The sequence below is a fragment of the Felis catus genome, chromosome B3 (genome assembly GCF_018350175.1).
Source record: "Felis catus isolate Fca126 chromosome B3, F.catus_Fca126_mat1.0, whole genome shotgun sequence".
Lineage (NCBI taxonomy): Eukaryota > Metazoa > Chordata > Mammalia > Carnivora > Felidae > Felis > Felis catus.
In genome coordinates, this window is record NC_058373.1 from 68,425,923 (window position 1) to 68,449,884 (window position 23,962).

The following is a 23,962-nucleotide window of genomic DNA, read 5'->3' on the forward strand; positions in this document are numbered from 1 at the left end:
CCTTTTTGCCCTTTAAATTTTGGTCAGAAGCCCGTGCACCATCCAGGCCAAAAAACCTAGCAGCACACACAGATCAACAGCCACTTACAAAGCCCAGAGCAAAGAAATAAAAGTAGGGAAACAGATGATCTCAAAATGCCAAGAACTCTCTCAAAAGCAGTTGATTTACAGCTCTCAAAGCTGTCTTTTTTTTTTTTTTTTTTTTTTTTTAATGCTTTCTTCCGCTTCCCTGCAGGTTTCATCTGGAATGCAGATTTTAGCTGGTGGGGTCGGGGGGGTGGGGAACCAACACAACTGGTTTCAAATTACTGCTGTTTTAGCTCTGCCCCGGTGTCTCACTGTTCTACAAACAGGTACTTAGGCAAGCACGCCCACCACGCCCAGTGGCCACCAGCCTTAGGCGGGCAGAGTAAACAGCCCCAGCCCCAGCAGGAATGATCACCCTCCACACGCTCTGTGCCAACCCCAGGCTTCTGCTCAGCAGCTCTGACTTCCTGGTTTCCTTAGGAATCCTGATGGCCGAAGGGCACCCCGCTCCGCTTCAGTGATCCAACCAACTAAGTGAAACCTGGCATGATACAAGGTAACACACAACCTGCCTTGTTAGGCAAAGCGATTTATCACAGGTCCCCAAGGAACCACATTCCCCCAAAGGGCAAAACGTCTGAAAGGTCTCTGTCAGTCAGGTTTCTATCACAGACCCAATTTGCCTAAAACAAGAAGGGCAGACAAAATCACCACCAACCATCAGAGCAAGGTAGTTTCCAACACTCTGATCATAGGCTGGGAACTTGGCAACGAAGGACGTGGAAAAATTGCCGCTCTGTTTCCTAGCTGCATGGCTGCCTCTTGGGACAGCTTCCTGTCATACCTGAAGGTCTCAGTGTTTTTCAAATCTCGTCCAGTCAGCAGGCATTTACTAAGCACCTGGGATGGACAAGTTACTGTACTGGATCATGGCAGTCAAACTGGCTTAGGAGTAATCACCGGCCCTCTGAGCAAAGCTGCAAGAAGATTGAGCCCAAGTGTTAAACACCAACAGCAATTTATTCTGCAAAATAGAAGCTGGAGCCACAAGCTTCTTGTGCAAAACGGCAGTCTTGCTTGATGTGCACCAGGGAGCAGCCGTGAATGTCACTCTGATGACTTGATTCATGTTTCCCAATAAGTATTAACACTGAGAAATTTTGACTGCAATACATTTCTAGCAGTGTGTTCACAAGGAACCCTCACACAAAAAGGGTACATATTATAATATCCCACCAATCCCTATGGAAAAGTTAAGACAGCACTTCCTGGCCCCTGGTTTGACCTGGTGTCTAAATGGAGACTTTCCCACTCACTCCTGATGCTAGTATGTTTGGGATTATTAACCAGGGCAGACTTCATCAAAAGGCCGCCATAACACACAGAAAGCTTCATGGGCACCATTCAAGTCTTACAACAGTTTCCTGTCCAGAGGAAATGCCCTTTGATAAAAATCATACTTCTGCTTCTGCTAGAATGAGGAGAAAAGGAATCACCACATCAAATCATAAGATCAGTCTTATGTTCTTAACATATAGACCGTCCAACACTGATGTGTGGGGAAGAGACGTGACATCTATTTGGTGTCAACCTTTTTTTTTTTAATTTTTTTTAAACGTTTTATTTATTTTTGAGACGGAGAGACAGAGCATGAACAGGGGAGGGTCAGAGAGAGGGAGACACAGAATCTGAAACAGGCTTCAGGCTCTGAGCTGTCAGCACAGAGCCCAACACAGGGCTCGAACTCACGGACCTCGAGATCATGACCTGAGCCGAAGTCGGCCGCTTAACCAACTGAGCCACCCAGGTGCCCTGGTGTCGACCTTGTTAACTGGAGGCTCTATTTTTCTCAGACCTAACTATCAGTTTCGAGAATAAGTTTCTGAGCACCCCCAGCACACCTGGGCGAAATGGGACATAAAGTGTCCCCCAAAGGTTGTTGGCCTTTTTATACAATAGTATGGAGCAGAATTAAGATTTTCAGCATTCTGTCAATACCCACGGATGCCATACAATTTCATGGAAGTTGTGGCAAGTCTTGAGTCCTAGGAAATGATTTGATCCCAGTCCCTGGGTTAGAGGTAAGTAAGGTATTAGGTTTATTTTAAAAGTTAAATAACCATGGAGACGCCTGGCTGGCTCAGTCGGAAAAGTGTGCAACTCGATCTTGGGGTCATGAGTTTGAGCCCCATGTTGGATGTAGGGATTACTTAAATAAAACAAACAAACAAAAAAAACAACAAAAAAAAAACGTTAAGCAACCATGGCCAAGAGAACAATCAAGAAATTTCACTACTAGTCTCTCACTAGGACACAAAGTGTATTTTATCCTCTGAGATGACACAGAAGATGAACTTCACAAAACAATGTGAGAATGATCATTCTTTCCCCTTGTAACTTAGGGGAAAATCTAGAGTGGGTGATTAGAAAAAATAAAAATAAATCAAGCAAAAATGCCTAGCTGGCTTGTGTACTAGTCACAGACAAAACACAGAATCCCCTGGAGTCAAACACATTAAAAAGCTTTCCCCATACAACCCTCCTTCATTTATGAAGCATAACTCTGTTACAAAGATGTATTTATCCAACAATTATTAAGCACCAACTACATACCAGGCTCCAGAGATATACGGATGAAAAAAACCCCAGCCCTCCACTTTCATGACACATGAAGGTAAACAGGGGAGATCAGCCAAGAAAGAGGTGACACTTTGTTCATAAATTGTAACTAAGTACTTTATACCCCAGACTCAGTTTGAATAGCAACCAGTGGACCTAAGACCATTCTTTTTTTATGTTGATCTATGTTTGACAGAGAGCACAAGCAGGGAAGGGGCAGAAAAGGAGACACAGAATCTGAAGCGGGCTCCAGGCTCTGAGCTGTCAGCACAGAGCCCAACACGGGGCTCAAACTCACGGACTGTGAGATCATGACCTGAGCCGAAGTTGGATGCTTAACCGACTGAGCCACCCAGGTGCCCCTGGACCTAAAACAATTCTAAGTGAAAGCAAGCAGTTACCATCTAAATAATAAAGAGAAGAGAGAGCAGCATGGTATTTCAAATAGATGTTTGAATATTGACTCTCAGACCATTAGAAATGTGACTATTGCTGGTGATTTAAGAAATCAAAAAAATGTTTGACCATAATGTTCAAATAAGAAGCCTGCAAAATTTTTAAATCATTTTATTTTCATCATGATAAATACATTCTTTAATCCTCACACCCAACTTCCCTCTGGTAACCGTCAGTTTGTTCTCTATAGTTAAGAGTCTATTTCTTGGCTTGTCTCTCTCTCTTTCCTTTACTCATTTGTTTTGTTTCTTAAATTCCACATGGTGAAACTATATGGTATTTGTCTTTCTCTGACTGAATTATTTCACTTAGCATAATACACTCTAGCTCTTTATCCATTCATCTACTGATGGACCCTTGGTCTCCTTCCATATCTTGGCTATTGTAAATAATGCTGCAATAAACACAGGGGTGCATGTATCCCTTTAAGTTCGTTTTTGTATTTGGGGGGAAAACACCCAGTAGAGCAGTTTCTGGGTCATAGAGTAGTTCTACTTTTAACTTTTTGAGGAACCTCCATACTATTTTCCAGAGTGGCTGCACCAGTTTGCATTCCCACCAGTAGTGCAAGAGGGTTTTTCTCCACATCATCGCTACCATTTTTTCTTGTGTTGTTGATTCTACCTATAATGAAAAAGGTGTGAGCTGTTATCTCATTGTACTTTTGATTTGCATTTCCCTGAAGATGAGTGATGTTGAGCATTTTTTCCATTGTCTGGTGGTAATCTGGATGTCTTCTTTGGAGAAATGTTTGTTCAGGTCTTCTGCCCATTTTTAATTGGATTATTTGTTTTTCAGCATTGAGTTGTATCAGCTCTTTATGTATTTTGGATACCAAACCTTTATCAGATAGGTCATTCGCAAATTTCTCCCATTCAGTATATTGTCTTTTAATGTTGTTGTTGTTGTTTCCATCAGTGTGCAGAAGCTTTTTATTTTGACATAGTCCCAATAGTTTATTTTTGCTTATATTTCCTTTGCCTCAGGAGACCTATCTAGAAAAATGTTGCTACGGCCAATGTCAGAGACATTACTGCCTGTGCTCTGTTCTAGGATATTTAAGAAGCCTGCAAATTGGTTGATTGGTCTTGAAAAATGAGTCTATTTAATGCTTTAACATTTTCAGGAGGAAAAATAATCACTTCTCTCCAACATCATTTATCTCAGTGTCTTATTCTGTGATGAATACTTATTGAATACCTACTACACAAAACCGGTAGAAGCCAAGACTTTCTCCTGAATCTCTTTTGTTCTGTAGGGGCCAAGGGCAGGCCACCCCAAGATGGGCCACTTTGGCATGAAGATTATTTTGTGTTGAAGGCAACTGAGATCCTGCAGGCTCAGAAAAAACTTTTTGCCCTTCCCTTCACTACATAGGAAAATCTCAATTGAGGGTTCTTCCCAGTGTAATGGCTATTACCAGAGATAAATTTTATCTGAGTGACCCATCTGTATGGCAAGATAAACATCTAGATTCCAAACATCTGCTCTTGTTGTTCTGTGAATAGCCTTCCTTCTCTTTGAAGTCCCAGACCTCCACCCAGTTTAGGATGACATACATACCTCATTTTGCCTGTCTTTGGAATTTACATGTCTGTGTGGATTCCCTGTATTTACAAAATGAAATCTGATTTTCTCCTGTTCATCTGTCTGGTGTCCATTTGATTCTTAGTCTAGCTAAAAGGGGACAGGAAACTCATGCTCCTTGACAGTTTTAACCTTAAGGCCCTTAAGCCTTCTAACAGCCATACCTGTGCAAAAGGTCAGATAAAATGATTCACCTTAGACAACCAAGTTAAAACAGGTAGCACTTGACCCATGTGATGTTCTTTGTAACTATTTGTTAAAAACAATTGGTACCCAGCTGCTTTAAAACTCAACACATATTTGTGTGAAGAATTTACTACTAGTGAATTGTCCATGTTTCTCCCTTCTCACCATCCTCTCAGACTGAGGCTGAAGGCAACTGTACCTCAGGTAATAAGAACATCAGTCCCACAGATACCTGGTGAGATAAACCTAAAAGGGTGGTTGCAAAAGGCACATCACCTGAGACCAGTCAGTAGCACCAACCTTCTTGGCTCTCATAAGGTTAGAGGAATCAGCATTAAAAAGCATTTTTTGAGTCAATTTGCAGAAATTGGACGTTGCTTAAAAGAAAAACTTCCTAAAGTCCTCCCACCCTCTACTCTTTGGAATCCCCCACCCAATCATTCAGTTTAGATAATTCCCTCCCACATTCTCATAAAACCCCAGAAAGGCAAGGGAAAAGTGGAGCAAATGAGGTCAGTTTCACAGCATCAGGCCACATGATTCTCCTGTTTCTCTTACCCAATGTATTACAAGTTCTGGGCCTGTTTTTAATGACTAATTGCTTCTAGCTTCTAAAGTGGTTCAACCAGGTTCATGTGACAATTGCTGGAGAAAAGTAGAAGGGAGTTAAAATTACTAAAGGTAAGTAAGGGTATAGAAACTATTTCTGTAGAAGACAAGTTTATACCAGTGGACTGGGGAAAGGAAGGAAGGAAGTGGTGGATAAAGATGTGAGTGGGGTAATGAGTAGAGATGGGTTTTTTGGTCCAGGAAGGGTGTTTTAATTTACTCAATGAAGTCTGATACAAACAGTGAGATCTGAGGAAATTATGACATCACAAGCACTCAAAAAAGCCACTTGTCAAACTAATGACATCCCGTGAACGGAGCTGAGGATTATGAAAGAACGTGGGTAGAATCAAATTGCTGGGAAGCTGAACGGGACTTCAGAAATACTAGAAATCAACTCATTCCACATTCTTGTGTTAAAGAAGAAGCCTTTTGAAATCAAGAGAAGCTAAGTAACTGGCACCCGTTCACACTGCTCACATGAGCAACAAGATGGGAAACGAGGTGTCCTGACTCCTGTTCACCTCCGGTCTTCCTACTGCCCTGGCCCATGAGCTTACCTTCCTCCGGAACAGCATCCTCCTTAAGCTCACTTTCCACATCTTGGAAATGAAGTCACGAGACCAAGTACAAGACCAAGCCAGAGACCTCCTTAGGCTTCTCTTTCTATTGCAGCTTCATAGCATCCTCCCTGACTTCATGGTGCGCCTTCCCTCTCCCCACTAACACGAAACTTATAACAGCCCCTCTAGGTCAGCCCACAAGAGGCCCGCAGCAGTTTTTACTAATTGTTTAAAAAAAAACAATAGGCTGCACCTGCCCAATTGCGAGGGCAGGTCTCAGTGATTAAGGCCTTCTTCCACTGAGCAGTCTTAGTGTAAAATGTTTCTAAGACTGGTTCCACTGAGCAGTACCAAATCTCCAGGGGAAAATGAGTTGAACGTCAGTAACAAACTAGAAGACTCTGAAAGTCAGAAAGAGAGACTGGGGCATACTTGTCAGGATGGAAGCAAATGAGAGAGCAGTGTGGATGTGATCTTTCAATGACCAGGAACCAGGGCAGGGTGCACAGTTAAGATCCTGGCCTTGGGTCCTGGGCTTACCTCCTACTCTTCTCCTTCAAGAAGCTTGACCTTGGGCAAGCAACCTATGCCTCAGCTTCCTCACCAGCATACTGGCAATAAGAAAAGTACCTACTTCATGGGTTATTAGGAGCATTAAGTGAACTAATAAGTTTGACACTCTCATCAATGCCTGGCACAGAGTAGGTACCACATAGGTATGATATATTTTCATAGCAAAGTAACAACTGTTTTAGGGCCATCAACCTGCATCGAACAGATTTTTTTAGCCTTGTCAGTATGAAACAAGTATTTACTGATGAACTGACAGCCCACGCAGGAAGCTGCCCCACCCAATTGCTTCCTAAATATGCACTTGGGCAGAGGGGCCCTTTGGTCTGAACAGGATCCTTTGTTATAGAAAGGCCTGCTAAATACAACACCTACCCATGCCACATCTGTGCCAAGAGTGAATAGAGCATCAAAGAAAATTCTTTCAAGGGGTTCCTTTGAATGTTTTAGGGCCCATACGCTCTGGATTGTTTTTCCCATCTGTATTACCTGAAGGGAGTAAATTACCTTAAAATTCTCCCAGGTGGCCACTGTAGAAGGAGACAAAGTTCATCATGCTCTTTAATCCTTTTCCTGTGCTCCAAGATGATTGTTAAACCAACTCAATCATTTCAGAAAAATAAATAAATAAACAAACAAACAAAAACACACGAATTTGGATTTTCTCAAGAAAATCCTTTTCTCAAGAGTCTATTGATAACATGCTGCTGCTGCAACCCAAAAGTGTGATCCCTAAGCACTGTGACCTCAGCCCACTTGGGGGAAGGGCTGCTCCCAGACAGTGGCTGGCCTGGGAAAGTACCCAGGTCAACTCCAGCAGGGCACTAACCATTTTCTTCTTTTGCTTGTATGCCAAGTCATTAGACTCCAAAGGCGTTACTTCATTTAAAATTTCCTTTCTCTTACAAATACCAAATCAAGGCTGAAGTAGTTATTACATTAACTGGGTAGGGTCTTACTATCAAATATTTCTAAGACTGATTCCACCAAACAGTACTAAAGGTTCTCTGGAAATGGATTCAATGTCCATGACAAAATAAAATAATGTAAGAGGGAAAAGGAAAGGCCAAGATTTACCCGTGAAGCTGGAGGGGAGGGGAGAGAAGGAGTATTCTTTCAGGTACACAATTTCTTGGGACATGTTTGTGAAGGTTTTGAGCTTTTCCAAAATCAATAATATTTATGCTCCACATGGACAATCACTTCAGAAGGCATGGAGTCCATAAAGAAAGCATTTCATTGTGGCTAAAGTCGCTCTTGATAACACTTTTAGGTGAAGATCTGGAATCTAATAAACCAGAGGTAACCTATTCCTGCCTATACTCTCCTTCTTCCCCAATAGTAAAACTACATAGCCATTGGCTATGCCATAACTGTGTATCTTTGCCTTTTCCTTACATTTTTTTTTTTAGGTAAAAGTTATCGAGTTATCTTGAGAATATTAGTTCAAACACCAAAGATCCAGGTATTATTTCTAAATAATTTTATATTGAAATGAGGCAACAGAAAAAATTAGGGCAGGTATGGATTTACCTAAAACAAAATGAAGGTGGATGAAAAGAGCATGCATGACAGAAGAAGGGGAAGAGAACAAGCATTTTTTAGGAGGTCTAAGTTGTCCCGAGTGGGCACCTTTATGCAAGGTTTCTCGTGCCTTCCTTTTTTTTTTTTTTTATTTTATTTTTCAACGTTTATTTATTTTTGAGACAGAGAGAGACAGAGCATGAACGGGGGAGGGGCAGAGAGAGAGGGAGACACAGAATCGGAAACAGGCTCCAGGCTCTGAGCCGTCAGCCCAGAGCCCGACGCGGGGCTCGAACTCACAGACCATGAGATCGTGACCTGAGCTGAAGTCGGACGCTTAACCGACTGCGCCACCCAGGCGCCCCTCTTGTGCCTTCCTTAACCCTACTATATAACTCCATGAAAAGTATCATTAACCCCATTTTATAGATGAATGCTGTCCTGTGCAAATTTCTGCAGTGATGGAAATGATCTTTATCTGTGTGTCCAAAACAGTAGATACTAGCTACAGGTAGCCTCTGAGCACTTAAAATGTGTCTAGTGTGACTGAGAAACTAAATTTTAAATTTTATTTAACTTTAATTAATAGCCACCTATAGCTAGTGACTGCTGTACTGGACACTGCTATAGCTGTTAATACTGAGGTTCAGAGAAATTAGGTCAATCCTAAGATTATACAACCAATGAGTGGCAAAGCCAGGATTTGAACTGGATCAATCTGATTCTTAATGTTCATTCTTTTCATTACCATAAAGCCAAACTATAGTATTTGTAATAGTTCTCCTTCAAATGGAAAAGCCAGAACGGAGGCAAAATAGATCACCTCATTACCAGAACCAACTGGCTACTGAAGCTAGAAAGAATTTGCCGAGGACAGAAGGGAAACAAAGGTTATGAGCCCTGATTTGATCAGTGATGATTGCTTTAAGTTAATACTCATAATTTAGTCATTTTAAGAGACAAATATGGAAACAAGTGTGAATGCGTTAAAATTACAAAGGAAAAAGTAAGGTAGGCGTTGTCACAGCTACGATCCTATTTTTTCAAATACAGTTAAAGGGAGGGCAAAGAGAAGAGGGGCAAGAGCTATGGCTTTGAAATGGGACGTGTTTGGGTTCAGTACGAAAATTACTTATTAATCACATACTAGCTGTGTCACTGAGGCAAGTTCCTTAACATCTCTGAACCAGTATCTACATTTATAGAATTGGAAAAATACTTAACTCATAGGACTGTACTAAGAACTGAATGTGCTAATATTCCTAACCCCGTGCTTGCTTCATCACCAAAGACATTCAATAAATAGTGGCTGTCATTGTAGAGTACGGTTAGTTGCAGGGATCAGTGGGTGAAAGAATCACATTCCCAGAGTTATGACATATACTCACTATTGCCTCCATTTTGTACATCATTTTAATTTGGCATTTAAACCAAAGTATATACAGCATGACTGTCACTTTCAATGCTTTAAAAAGTATCATGAAATATTCTGAAAGAATGTTTTAACAGCTCCCAGAATCAAGGTCTTTTACTTTCTGTAGATGGAGAGGGAAGTTTATGATACATGTTATACACAGGACATTTATGGAGTAGCTGCAGTCCTTAATGCAATTTAGAAATAATGGTAATAATAAATCAAGATGGCTTAATTAAAGCCTATAAAAATCAAAAGGCAAGAGAAAAACAAGTAGGCCATACACACTGGAACCTCATGTTAACATAGGAATCCCCTGAGCATTCTATAGGCAAAGGCTACTACTTCCTTTAAAACTCGAAATGGGTCATACAGGATTGTCGTTTTAACCACAAATGTCCATGTGTATCCTGGAGAGAGAAGAAAAATGCTTTTCTGAAATACACACATGGAACATAAATGATACATGTAGAATCCGGAGAGCAGGCTTTAAAGAGACCATGTGAAGCTCGCAGGACTCAGTCCAGTGAGTATGCATAGAGCTGTAGTTTCAAGACAGAAAAGGGAGGCTGAAAAAGTGGAATTCATTCAAAAGAGGCAAAAAAGCAATTGCCTGAATTTTAGGGAAACCAAATAAAATACTTCCGCTGCAATGTTTCCAATTCATTTAAATACAATTCCTAGACAAATTTCTCAGTATTTTTATAAAACTCAGTTCTATTCTATGTTCTCCTAGGCTTTAAAAGTCCATACATTCTCAAGAGTCCAAATTTTATATGCACAACTATTTAGTGCATGTTGGAATAGACAAAGAGGAAATAAGGACAATAAAGTAAGGATCAAGATCAAAGAGAAGTGAGTGTCACAGTTCCACTAGCCATTAAGAGTTCAATGAGCAAGCCAAGTTCTTTTAGTTTTATGAAGCAATCTGAGATGCTATGAGATTTGTCATTATGTTACAGTGGATATAGAGGACAGCTGGATGTCAGGGAAGTGTGGAAAATTGCATAAGAACTGAACCTGATGATCGGCATAAATGGGGATTTCTATTTAAATATGATAATTGATTCATGAATTTGCCATGCAAACAATTCTGGTTTGATGCTTCTCCATTGGTTACTAAGTTTTCACTGGGGACTAATGTCTCTAAGAGTTAAAATTCTGCTAAATATAATTAAGACTGATGGAAATAAAAGCAACTCTATGTAAAAAAGTAGAAAATGTGTAAGAAAGATATAAGGAATGGAAATACATTTTTTGTTGAAGGTAAAAGAAAGTAATTTTGTCCTAAATGAGACTGGTTGTTTGGAGAGAAACGGCTTGGGACAAAATCTGAAGGCCAAGGAAAGTTGTAGAAGGTTCCTGAAGGGAACTCTTTGGAAAGGAATTTCATGTGTGGTCAGGACTGACTGAGTTGAAATGGATTCTGTTTTTCTCTGTTCAAAAGACAAAGTTTTCTTGGACCATTGATCTGCTCTTGATAAGAAAATGTAAACAAAGGGTTGTTGTGTTTTTTTTTCTCTTTTTGTCTGCTGAGAAAACCAAAGCTTCTGTTTTGTCTTTATTAAGCCTTTGATTACTTAGTTAAAACTTCTCAATGTTAAAGGAGCTAAGTTTTGCTAACAACTATATAACCCTACATATTTGCCTTTAGGATCTCTCATTGCCACGCTGGGTAAACAAATGATTTAAAGTTTTAAGATTAGTAATGATCTGTAATCTATTTAGGATGTGCCTTATAACTTTCTAAGGTTTTAACAAATTCCCCAGGATTTAAATTGTAAATGAATTTTTGACCAATTAGGCCTTCTTTGGTATGTGAAGTTACTCTGGAAACACTGTCAAACAAATAATGGTAAACCTTAGTATATTGTTTGGGTAAATGCTATAACTGCTCAAATATAAATGCAATTCCTGAAGTTTTAATGTTTTGGTAATAAGGTCATCACTTGATATTCTGATTATCAAGGTGTTAGGTGTCACAGAGATGATGAAATTTCCTGTATGAATTGCATCAGAATGAACTCTCATCAGATTGTTAACCATGTCCATTTCTGAGATTTCTGTCATTTATAATTACTCGGATGCTCACACTAAATGTGTTTCATCTTCAAGATTTGTAAAAAGGACTTTCATGACAGATACAGGTATTCAATACCTTTAAGATTAATACTAAGATGGGTAAGAATTGCCAGAACTAAAAAGCTGCTTTCAAACTGAACAAGAATTAGGAACATGGGACTAAATGAACTGAAGGACACAGTTATAATTTTGCCACTTTTGTTTTAAAGTGTTGCTGGTTCTGTAAACGTTTGCTCATCTATGACATACAGGAATGTGACAAAGTATTCATTTGTGAACAAACTGGAGTATTTAACATTTCTCTCTACCTGAACCCTCTAAAATTCAAAAACTCTCAGTGAGTGTTCTTTCTTTTAAGGCAATTATAATCACTTACGTGAGTTCAATAAGAATCTTCTTCTTGTAACAGGATACCATTGGAAATACTGGTTATTTTACCAAGGCTTTGACTGGAATGTCATATTTGAGAGTCGTGCATAGACTCAGATCTGACCATATAGCTCTAAGGAACTAAGGCTGACTTTATGAAACATGGAGCCATAAAGCCCCTTGGAAATGTTGGCCTGATACCTTGCTTACAGAGGTCCCAGCACCCTTACCAGATGAGTAAAGAGTATCACTTCCTGGCAGGTGCAGGAACCTCAGGATATGTTGGGGACCTCATGGAAAGGAATTTGCCCAAATCTTCATGTATTGCAGTCACGACTGATGGCTAGTACTTGGCATGGCTTCTGGCCTGGAGAGGCTACTGAAAGCCTGAATCTAGATTCCTTATAAAGGGTTCCAGCAAAGCAAATTGTGAAAGATCTATATGATCAGTCACTATTCTTGCTGGCCTTATGTAAATAATTTGGCCAAGTTTATTACAACTGGACTTGTTTTACAAACAAATTAGTCTTGATTTGGCTATCTCTGGAAATGAGGGTTTTAAGAGAAAAAAACGATGTCTCAATAATGTACCTTTATAGATGTTAAATTCTAGCTCTGATTGTCTTTAAATGTTTGCCTAAACTAGACAACGTGAGGTAAACTTTGGAAAATGTGTCACAATATTTCATGTATAGACAAACTTCTGTGCTTGTTTTTCTGTGGGGATAATAAGAAAACTTCATGGGCATATAATTAAACAACTAAAAAATGGGATGGATTCACCCCAACAATTGTCTATCAAAATTCTTTTCTCACTGCAGACCTATCAATAGATAAAGACTATAGTGCCTTATTAAATTATTCACTTAAGACCGGGTTAATTCATAAATCTCTATGCAAACCATATCCTCCCTAAACCTGATAGGACAGTTCCTAGAAATCCACCCCATATAAACCCAAAAGACTTGGTTTATTTAAAGGATTGAAAGTCTAACACAGCAGGGGATTTAACTCCAAAATGGAAGGGCCCCTACCTGGTTCACATTAAGTACTCCCCCGGCAATAAAGTTAGGGAGCACACTTCATGGGCTCCGGTTCTAAAATAAAACCTGTGCCTCCTTCACAGAAAACCAATGGGCAAACTAATCTTCCTTCTTACTCCTGTAAACGTGTGGAAGACCTCAAACTTCTCTTATGATGGTTGTACCTTTCTTTTTCATTCTCCTTTCCCCAATTTCTACTGTTCCTTCTTACAAAGGGCCATTCAAAAGGATCACCACAGGGGCGCCTGGGTGGCGCAGTCGGTTAAGCGTCCAACTTCAGCCAGGTCATGATCTCACGGGTCCGTGAGTTCGAGCCCCGCGTCAGGCTCTGGGCTGATGGCTCAGAGCCTGGAGCCTGTTTCCGATTCTGTGTCTCCCTCTCTCTCTGCCCCTCCCCCGTTCATGCTCTGTCTCTCTCTGTCCCAAAACAAATAAATAAACGTCAAAAGGATCACCACAGACATTTGAATTACAAACCAAAAAAAAAAAAAAAAAAAAAAAAGAACAAACAAACAAACCCAAAAACATCTGATTCCTGCTGCCTGTTTCCACTCCATCTGAAGAGGCTTTAAGCAAGACATCTAAAAATCTTATCACGGGCAGACACTGGGTTTGTAATTTGCTCAGACTATTAACCTATATTTTTCTTGTTTCTATAAAAGAAATGCCTTATTAACTACCTGATTGTTTACTAAACAAAACAGTCTATATAATGGTTAAACACCACATGTTATACAGTTAAGGCCTTAAATGACTCTCAAAATAACGTCATATTCTATTATTAAATACTGAATAACTCAAATGCATACAAAATAGGATGGCATTAGATGTTTTAACTGCTGCACAAGGTGGAAACTTATACTCTCATAAAAACAAAATGCTATGTCTACATTCCAGATGACCACGCAAATATTTCTGGATTTCTAACTGACATGAATACTCCAATTGGTGCTTCAAACAGTCTCTCTCTCTTTCCTTTAATGATTGGTTAAACTCTTGGACTGGAGCATTTCTGTCAACTACCAAAGTACTTTTATTGCAGTTTCTTTCTTGTCATTCCAATTACATTTTGCTGTTTTCTCCCATGTGGGAGCCAAGACTCCATCACTACAATAACTTCAAGCCAACAGATAATCCTTGCTACTCAAGATGGTTCATACATGTCCACCTTGGATTCAGCTGCCTCTGCCTTTTGTAACTTCTCTATATGCTCCCCAAATGATCAATATTGACCATAGATAGGGATATCCCTGTGCCCCTACTCAGCCCGAAGAAGCTACAGAAGATGAGACCTTCCACCTTCAGCAGCCTTAAAGATTTAGTGGTCAAATTACTCAGAGGGGATATGATGTGGGGACCCATAAGGCAAGCTGAGGGTCAAGCACAAGCTAGCACAGCACCCTCACCACACACACAAGGTGGGATGCCTGTGATATTCCTCAGGTACTCCTGGCTGCCCAAGAACAAAGGAAAGGGGAAAACAAAGAGTTAACTGATGGAGATCACAGTGAGTCTCCCATCAGTTTACAAATATCTTAGTAAATTACAAGAAAAAGGCAATCTTATCAAGAGCCTAATCTCCAGAAACCTATACACTCAGTTTCCTAGAGCCCTTAGTGTCACCCTCCCCTCAATAGTGATGTGGGGAACAAAGGCAAGAAGGAAATGGTAGGTAAAATTAAATTTCCTTGTAAACTATAGCCTATTGACAAATACTTGAGGCAAATACAGAGTAGAACATTTCTCCAGGAACCCCCTACCATCCTAAAGTGAATGCCTTACTAGAGGAAAACCACCTTAGCTTGACAATAGCAAGGCCTCAGGTATTTCAGGAGTCCTCTTTAGCATATCAAAGTCCCTCTTGAGGCCTCCCTTTTGTCTTTACCTCCCCCAATTCCTTAGTATATAACTAGTCACTCTTTACAACCCCAGGGCAGCTCTTCCTGCCTGTGGGTCCTGTCCCCATGCTTTAATAAAATCACCTTTTTGCACCAAAGATGTGTTTAAGAATTATTTCTTGGCCATCAGCTCTCAACCCCGCCATCACCCCAAAACTTCATCAGTGAACATTCCTCTCAAATGGAATCTTTGAGAAACTTCACTCACTGTGAGAAGTTAGACCCCATTTACTCTCTAGTCTGTCCATAATCAGTTGCCTTTGACACATCTGGTTCAAGGTATACCAAAAACTGAGGAACATGGCTGATGATAGCTCCTAGTTTGGTGGTATATAAGATACTGCCCTTTAAAAGGCTAACTTTGTAATATTCATACTCTAAATGGGCACTCTGGGATGACCAAAGGTTTATCATATACAGATGCAATTCACCAGAGCAATTCACACATTTGGTGCATTTGGATGCTGCCCCCAAAGTGATACCTAGGGTTGCTTGATCCAGTAAACAAAACATAGGACAACCAGTTAAATTTGAATTTCAGACAAAAAAACAAACATTTTTTCACTATATGTATGTCCTATACAATATTAAGCTACCTCATGACCAAAAGCAGAGCTGACTGCGTGTTGAGTTTAGTCTTTCAGGAGTTTCGCAGACCAACCAGAATGGTCCACAGAATTTGTATAAGCGGGACTAGAAGTTAATCACCCAACAGAACCTCTCTGCACAGCAGTCTGGTTGACATTCAGCCAAGTGACACTAAGACAGCAGCACTGGATGTTCAAACATTGAAATACATACTGGTTGGTAAATAGATGGTACCCTGAGCTTGCCTAGTGTCTACTCTATGCCAGCCTCACTCCCCTCCTGCCATTCCCCAAAGGAACCTCTGTATTTTCCCACAGTTCAGTAACTAAAAGATGAACATGGCATGGGACAATAAGGATGGGCCTGGAGGGCATTAGGCTAAATGAGATAAGGCCAGAAAGACAAATACCTTATGTTCTTACTTATATGCAGAACAAAAACAAAACAAAAAACAAAAAAACAAAAAAACAAACTCACAGAAACAGAGAACAGATTGCCAGAGGCAGGGAATGGATAAAGGTGGTCACAACGTACAGACTTCCAGTTAAAAGATTAATCAATTCTGAGTATGTAATGTACAGCATCGTCACTAGAGTTAACAATATCGTACTGCATATTTGAAAGCTGCAAAGAGAATAGATCTTAAAGTTTTCATCACAAGAAAAAAAAATGTGTTGGGGCACCTGGGTGGCTCAGTCAGTTAAGCGTCCGAGTTTGGCTCAAGTCATGATCTCACGGTTCGTGAGTTTGAGCCCCGCATCGGGCTCTGTGCTGACAGCTCAGAGCCTGGAGCCTGCTTCCAATTCTCTGTCTCCCTCTCTCTCTGCCCCTCTCCCACTCACACTCTGTCTCTCTCTGTCTCTCAGAAGTGAATAAATGTTAAAAAATTTTTTTTAATTAAAAAAAATGTGCAACTCTGTGAGGTGATGTTAACGAAACTTGTTACAGTAATAATTTCATAATATATACTTCTTTTTTTAAAATTTTTTTTAATGTTTATTTATTTTTGAGACAGACAGAGACAGAGCATGAACAGGGGAGGGTCAGAGAGAGGGAGACACAGAATCTGAAACAGGCTCCAGGCTCTGAGCTGTCAGCACAGAGCCCGACGCGGGGCTCGAACTCACGGACCATGAAATCATGACCTGAGCCAAAGTCGGCCATTTAACCGACTGAGCCACCCAGGCGCCTCTATACTTCTATCAAATCATTATGTTTTACACCTGAAACTTATACAATATTATATGTCAAGATACATCAATAAAACTCGGGGAGAAGGGAAGGATAGTACTGGAGACACAGAATGTCCTATGAGCCTTCAAATAGAGTTAGGAGACTACAAATTTTGGTTTTGCAACGTGAGTTTTGACATGGTTCCACCTATTAGGACAAAGATTTCGCAATGAGCATATTAAGATCTATTTGTTTTCTTTAAATAATTCCCATTTGGGGCGCCCGGGTGGCTCAGTTGGTTGAGCATCTGACTCCGGCTCAGGTCATGATAATGCGGTCTGTGAGTTCGAGCTCCGCGTCGGGCTCTGTGCTGACAACTTAGAACCTGGAGCCTGCTTCTGATTCTGTGTCTCCCTCTCTCTGCTCCTCCCTCGCTCATTCTCTGTCTCTGTCTCTCTCTCTCTGTCACAAAAATAAATAAACATATGAATGAATAAATAAATAAATAAATACATAAATCCCGTTTACCACATATTGGTATTGCTTGGGTTGACTTACGCTCCTATAACAGAATCAGGAAATTTAATATTATAGCTAAAAGACTCTTTGTTTCATCTGTTCCTACTCTTCTCCATTCTGTCAAAACACAGTTGATTAAGAAACTGAAGGTAAGCAAGTGCCCACAATCCCATAGCTGGTGAGCGGTTGAGCTGAGAGTGGAAATGAAGGAGATCTCCATCTCTTGGGCTAGAGCAGAGATTGGCAAATTGCAAATCTGACCCACTGCCTGTTTTTGAATGACTCATAAGCTAAGAGTGATCTTTTTATTTTTAAATGGTGGGGGGAAAAATCAAAAGATGAATGTTTCTTGACATGTGAACATTATCTGAATTTCAAATTTCAGCATCTATAAGCATTTATTGGAGCACAAACTCACTCATTCATATTCTCTATGGCTGTTTTGTCATAAGAATTGAGTAGTTACAACAGAGACTGTATGGTCCCCAAAGCCTAAAATAATATTTCCTCTCTGGCTCTACACAATAACAACAACAACAACAAAATTAATTCATGGCTACATAAGAGAACTTAAAGAATTTAATTGTAGCTCCAGCCCTAATGCCAGTGGCCATTCTGATCTTTGGGTGTCAAATTCCCACCAATTAAATGTTTTAGCTATCACCTCTGCATACTAATGAGAAGCAGCCTACCTATAGAAAAAGGCTGAGGAAAGTAACTTCCTGATGCTAATTCTGCAAATCAGTTCCAGAACTGAAAACAGAGCAGTCCTGTCTAACATTTAAAACTGATCCAAGTATCACACAGCAATACATGCCTCCCTGACCTTACTGTTGAAAGCCTCCCAGAGGAAAGACCTCCTTGCCAGCGGGTGTGGTGATCAAAACTTTTACTGAGTAGAACCCCTTCAAATGGAAATCTTACTTACAATATCAACATTAAAAAATAATAATGATAAAATAAACAAAACATAGGAGTTAAATTGTACTGTCTGAAGAGGGTAGAGGGCTTGGAGGTGAGAAGCCTTAGGGCCCACGGTGTAAAAACCACTGATGTGGAAAACAATCTAAAGAAAGCAGACCAATTTTTAAAAATTATAATTAATGGAAAACTAAGAAACATGAATATTTATATATTTTATCATATTTTTATGTAATTATTTATATACCAATATATTTTATATCATATATGATATATATATTTATAAATGCATAAATATTATAAATATGTAAATATATAAGCCATTAAAGCCTGGTTTAGGAAAAAGACCTTTTTTAGGCAGTGATATGAATCACAAGCCTAAATTTACTTGTATTTACAAATAATAATCCCAAGTTTATCTTAAAGAAATGGTCCTTAATATTGGTGGGAGGAGAAGAGGTATAGGAAAAATTATATGTTGGGTAGTGCCATCTATTTCCAAATTGTGGACTATTCTACAATTGAAAACAACGTCAACATCAAATAATAGAGAAATGATTTTTAAAAAATTTCAGATTTAGAATACATTGGTAGAATATGAGAATGTAGAACATTCATTTAAAATACATCTAGAAACGATATGTAACAATATGGATGAGCAATGTAAGAGTAATTGATAGAGAAAAAAAGGAAAGAAAAAAAGGAGGAAACATAAAATCTATGCTTGTAGGTTAAAAAAATCTCTCATTTAAAAAAAGCCATATTTTTCTCTGAAAAATACAAAGAAAATTTATCAAATTTTAACAGTTGGTATCCTTGACTGCTGAAATTATGGGTTATTTCTTTTCTTTCAATTTTAGTACATAGTTCAAATTTTCTAAAAGGATTGTGTATGATTTTCATAATTGAAATAAGTAAAATTAAATAAACCAGAAATACATAGTTTAGCCAATGTGTTTAAAAAAACGGATAAACATTTTTTTAAAAACACAGATGTTTCAAAATCTATTTCAGGGGCACCTGCCTGGCTCCGTCAGAGGAGTGTGTGACTCTCTTGGTCTCAGGGTTGTGAGTTCAAGCCCCATGCTGGGTGTAGAGATTACTTAAATAAATAAAAACTCTGAAACACACACACACACACACACACACACACACACACACACACACACACACAAATCCATTGCAACACCTTTAGACCCCAAGCCTCGGGTAGCAGCAAATGCAATTTAGAGTAATCTGACCAATAGATGTCACTGTTACACTGCTTTCATTGACCACATCTCAAGATGCACAACCTAACTTTGGAAGGTAGGGAGACAAAACCAAAAACATTACAAATTTCCATCTCATCTCACAAAAGGTTGTAGATTTTTCATCTTTCAACTTCATTCCAAACCTCCTTTTACAATAACTGGCATGTCAAATGCTTTTCTAAAGTGGCACCCAGTGACTATGCGACTATAATTATGAAAAGCACAAGGTTCACTGGGCTTTCTCTTCTGGGCCTGAACATAATGAACTGGAAGGTATCAAAAGGAATCAAGGACACGAGCTTGCCAATGGGCATTAAAATTAATGAGAAAAAAGGGAAGAGGAAGAGGAAGAGGAAGAAAGGAAGAGGGAGGGGAAGAAAGGAAGAAAGGGAGAAAAAAGAAGGAAAGAAAGAAAGAAAGGCCTTTCTTGGATTCCTAATGTTCATCCCATCTCTGAAAAGAAACTGAGAGGTAGAGAAATGTGGTGACAATCATGACAGTCTGGTCATTCTATCAGGCCATCTACAACGTGGAAGGAGCTAAAACCCAGCCTACTGCTTTGTTCACCTGTTAACGGAGCACCTGGAGAGAAAGAAAGGTTTAGAATGTGTCCGGAAGACAGGCTGTTGGCATTGCTCTGGAGATTCCAGAGCCTATCAGTTGGCTAACACATGTTCTCAACTTTTTAGAAAAATGATATTAACAGGTGGCAAGCAGCAAACAGGTACTCCCACAACAAGGCAAAGCTGATGTGAGGAGAGCACTCTGAAAACATTCAGGTAGACACTAAACGCAGTCACTTTCTGGTGCACAAATTTCAGACACTGAGGTGTATCTGTTTTCTGCCATGGGCTGATTTTTAGATAATGACCTCCCCATAAAATGCAGCTTCAGCAGTTTTACAAACACAATTTCCACTAAACACATCTCTGTTGACCGCAAAGATCACAGCTCAAGCACAAAGATTTCTACTTACATGGAGATCCAAGTACAGTTCGCTTTTGTTTGGCTTCTCCCTTTCCTCGTGGAGCAGAAATGGACAGGCTGGTCCTGCTCTATAGCCCAGGAACCATGCACTTCCATCCCTGTTGGGAAGGTCTCTACTTGCTGTCTGCTCATTGAAACAGTCCCGGGGGAAGCCCTCGGAGGAGATGCCTAGACAAAACCAGAGAAGACCATCAGTGACACAGTGGCAAGAAAAACACCAAGCCAGCCATATCTGGGGTCTCGTATATGGGCCATTTCATACTACCTCCTACATTCCTTTCTAGGGTGTGTTTTTAGAGTTTGCTTTCTTCCAAAAGCGCCTGTCTCGATTGCTCTTTCTGGATCACCACTAACAAAGAATTTAAAACATTTGCCCTCATATCCAATTTAAAAAGAGAAGTCTATTGGCTATTCTCTATGGTCACTATCCTTGCTTACCAATCCAGGCCATACAGATCGTTCTCTTTCAGAACAGAGTTGGAGGATGAGAGGGAGGGACAGAAGTCGGATGGCCTGAGTTGTTGGTTTCAATACTAAAAGGTGTTATCTGAGCCAAGTCACTAGTCACTAGTGTGGGTGTTCTTATGGAACAGGAACTGCCCCATGTTCGCCTTTATTTCTGGGGACAGAAATATCATGTGTGATGCATACTGGCACTTGGTCACTTGTTGAATGAGTGACACTGCATGAGTGAACTATTTGGGACTCACTTTCCTCAGCTCTGGAATGAGGGTATTAAGCTTGTTTTTACTTAAACTACGTTAGGATGGTAAGAGTCAAGGATGTGCCAGGTACTGTTTTCAGTTCTGTTCTTTAACTTTTAAAGTAACGCTATAGGCAGGTAGAATTTGTGCTCGCATTTTAGACAGGGGAACTGAAGCACAAAAGAGGGTAAGCAGTTTGCTCAAGATCATAAGGTCAATAAATGGTAAAGCCAGGTATTGAACCCAGGCAATTAAACACTAGAAGTCAGGTTCTTAATAACTAGACTATATGGCTACTGCCTGGCATTCTTGAAATGGCAATACATGTTGTACAACAAAAGGACTTCAGGGTCAAATGGTGTGAGAAAAGCTGCATGCTGTATCCCTTGGAGCCACAGTTCATGTTACCATATTAAAGACCTTGAAACACCCTTTAGTAAAAGAGCTTAGCTCTGTGTGATGGTGTTTTCCAAACTCATTTGACCACAGAATCCATTTAAAGGATACCTGTTAAGCATGTTGGAAGTCTCTAGTACTCCACTGGAACATAATTTGGAAAACACTAGATTAGATCACCTCTAAAGTCTCACACAGCTCTCAAGTTCCTAGGCCTCTCTTAATTCCTAGTGAGCAACCTTGGCAAAATATTAAGCGACTAGGCAGAAGGGTTTAGGCTCAGTGTACTAGGCAACAGAGATCACTACTGGGTATATGAGGGGGTATATATTACACATAATTCTTGTAATAGTGTCTCTTTGATAGTGGCCCAAAGCCAGCCAACCACTTCTGCCATACTGAAAACCTGACGTACAAGTTACTTGAGCTGAGACTAAGTTGGCTAGCAAAAGGACTGTGGGGTAACACACTTATTCTTTACATTAAGGTAGAATTTTAGAAGAAAGAAAATTTGAAAACAGCCAAGGTTTTGCTTTCTGTTTGCTTGTTCAGTTGGTTGGTTTCCAATCACACGTCAAAGGGGAAGGTGACACAGGTCACAGTGTCTCTACAGTTGCCCTCTGGCAGACTGTTGACAAAACACTTTTCTGTAGCTACCAAGAAAATAAGAATTCAAGACCTCAGACATCTCCTCTGCGGACACAGGGTGTCTGGAAAGGCATAACCAGGCTCTTCCTTCATTTAGAAAGAGGGTCTTTTTCTTCACCCGGCCTCACCCTTTCCATATGCCCCTTGCAACCTACTCTCTAGACAGACCATCTCCTGGGCTTTTGCTTAGGGCCTCATGTGCTGCAGAGTGTCCCCACTCCTCTCAGAAGTCACAGAAAAGGGCTACTGCCTAAAAGAACCTCAGAGAGGAGCACTCTGCTAAGCACCTCCCTCCCCTTTATCCTTATAGTGACTCTGAGAGGAAGGTAGTGCTGGCTGTGCTTTACCAGATGGAGAGATTAAAGCTCCATTTAACTTCCATTTATACGGCTCATCCCTCTCCTAGAATATTTCTGTTTAAACCTGGCAAGAAAGAGGAAATCAACCTCTTTAAATTTATTGGTGTACTCTGAAATGTGTTAATTACTAATCACATCCCTCTTTTAAAATCCCTCCACTTTTCATTGTTTTGGGGGAGGGGAGGATAGCTGATGACTTTGGATAAAGTTTACACAGATTAATAAAACACCATAAAACATAATACGTACATCACAAACAACATAATATGCAATATCTAAGGCAAGACAGCCACGTCATCAAAGGCACATTGTCTGGTGACTGGAAGTTCATCATTTAGGTATAAGAGAGCGATAAAGTCCCATGATAGCATGATGGACCCAGTGTCCTTGATAAAATGCAGATGCACACACAAACACACTCCCACACCCTGCAGTGGCTAACCAACGCTTCGTTAAGGTGCGCAGTGCAGCCCAATTCACTCTCTATGCAGAGGATAGACGACATCAAGTTTAGGCACAAACAATGAAAAATAATTTCGTTTTGGAGATAATTTTTAAAAAGCCATTTTTTTAATGTCTAATATCTAACCAGACAATATCCCTAAGAAGGAAATGCACAAGCCATAAAGGTGACACATAGTAATTTTGGTCAAGATCAGGACGACAGGAAAGGACCAAGGGCAGAAATAAGTAACAAAACTGTTATTCTCAAAAGTCTGACAAAATAGGTGCAAATGACAAATTCACCATTAGAAAGGACATGACAAACTTACAGAGTAAGTCTTTTAAGAGAGAGGTTTAATAATATCAACACAAGTTTTTTGAACAGTCAAAAATAAAGCACATGTCCATATTGATTGAAATTGGTAGTGGCCACATTACTCTCTTCAACTGAATAAATGTAATAAAGAGAGAAAAATTACCTGAAATTAGGTAAGTATATTACGTCAAATAGTCAAATGTCATCTTATTTTATGACACAAATAGATTTTGAGGTGTTAGATGTTCATTGGACGTTTTGCAAAAAGCTTAAAACAGTCTCCTCAACTCAATTATGTCTTTCCCTTCCATGTGCATATTATAAGTCTGTGTTTTAATCAATATTTACTGGCTGTTTTGTTTCTCAAAGACATTTCAACAGCTTGATGAACCACACATGCACACAGGTTAATTCTACAGCTGACCGCTGTTAATACAACATAGAGCACAGTCACAGTACAGGAAGGGCAACTTACCTTGGGACCACTTTGAAAGTCTGTGCTTTTCCCAACCATTCAAATGATGAGCTGCACTTCCTGATGCTAACCTACAACATCAGACTGGGGTTTTGCTGTCAATTATCAACACAATAGAAGCAGACAGAAAGGAAAGGTAATATGCCATTTAAAACTGGAAGCAGTCTCCATAGCTCATCTTTCCAAAATGGAGTAAGTGTCCCTACCCGAGGTACATTGGGTTATTGTTCCC

At 39.9% G+C, this 23,962-nt stretch overlaps 1 protein-coding gene across 3 annotated transcripts in view; it reads right to left on the bottom strand.

Annotated features, from left to right (window-relative positions):
* Positions 1–23,962, bottom strand: part of FMN1 (formin 1) — a 429,704-nt gene that overhangs the window by 294,039 nt on the left and 111,703 nt on the right. For 2 of the 3 annotated variants that reach the window (XM_023255529.2, XM_023255530.2), the window contains one exon: positions 20,378–20,556. The exons of the other annotated variant lie outside the window; for it this stretch is intronic. In XM_023255529.2, coding sequence (XP_023111297.2) covers positions 20,378–20,556 — 179 coding nt within the window. The remainder of the gene's footprint in view (positions 1–20,377; positions 20,557–23,962) is intronic. 3 annotated transcript variants of the gene reach the window in all.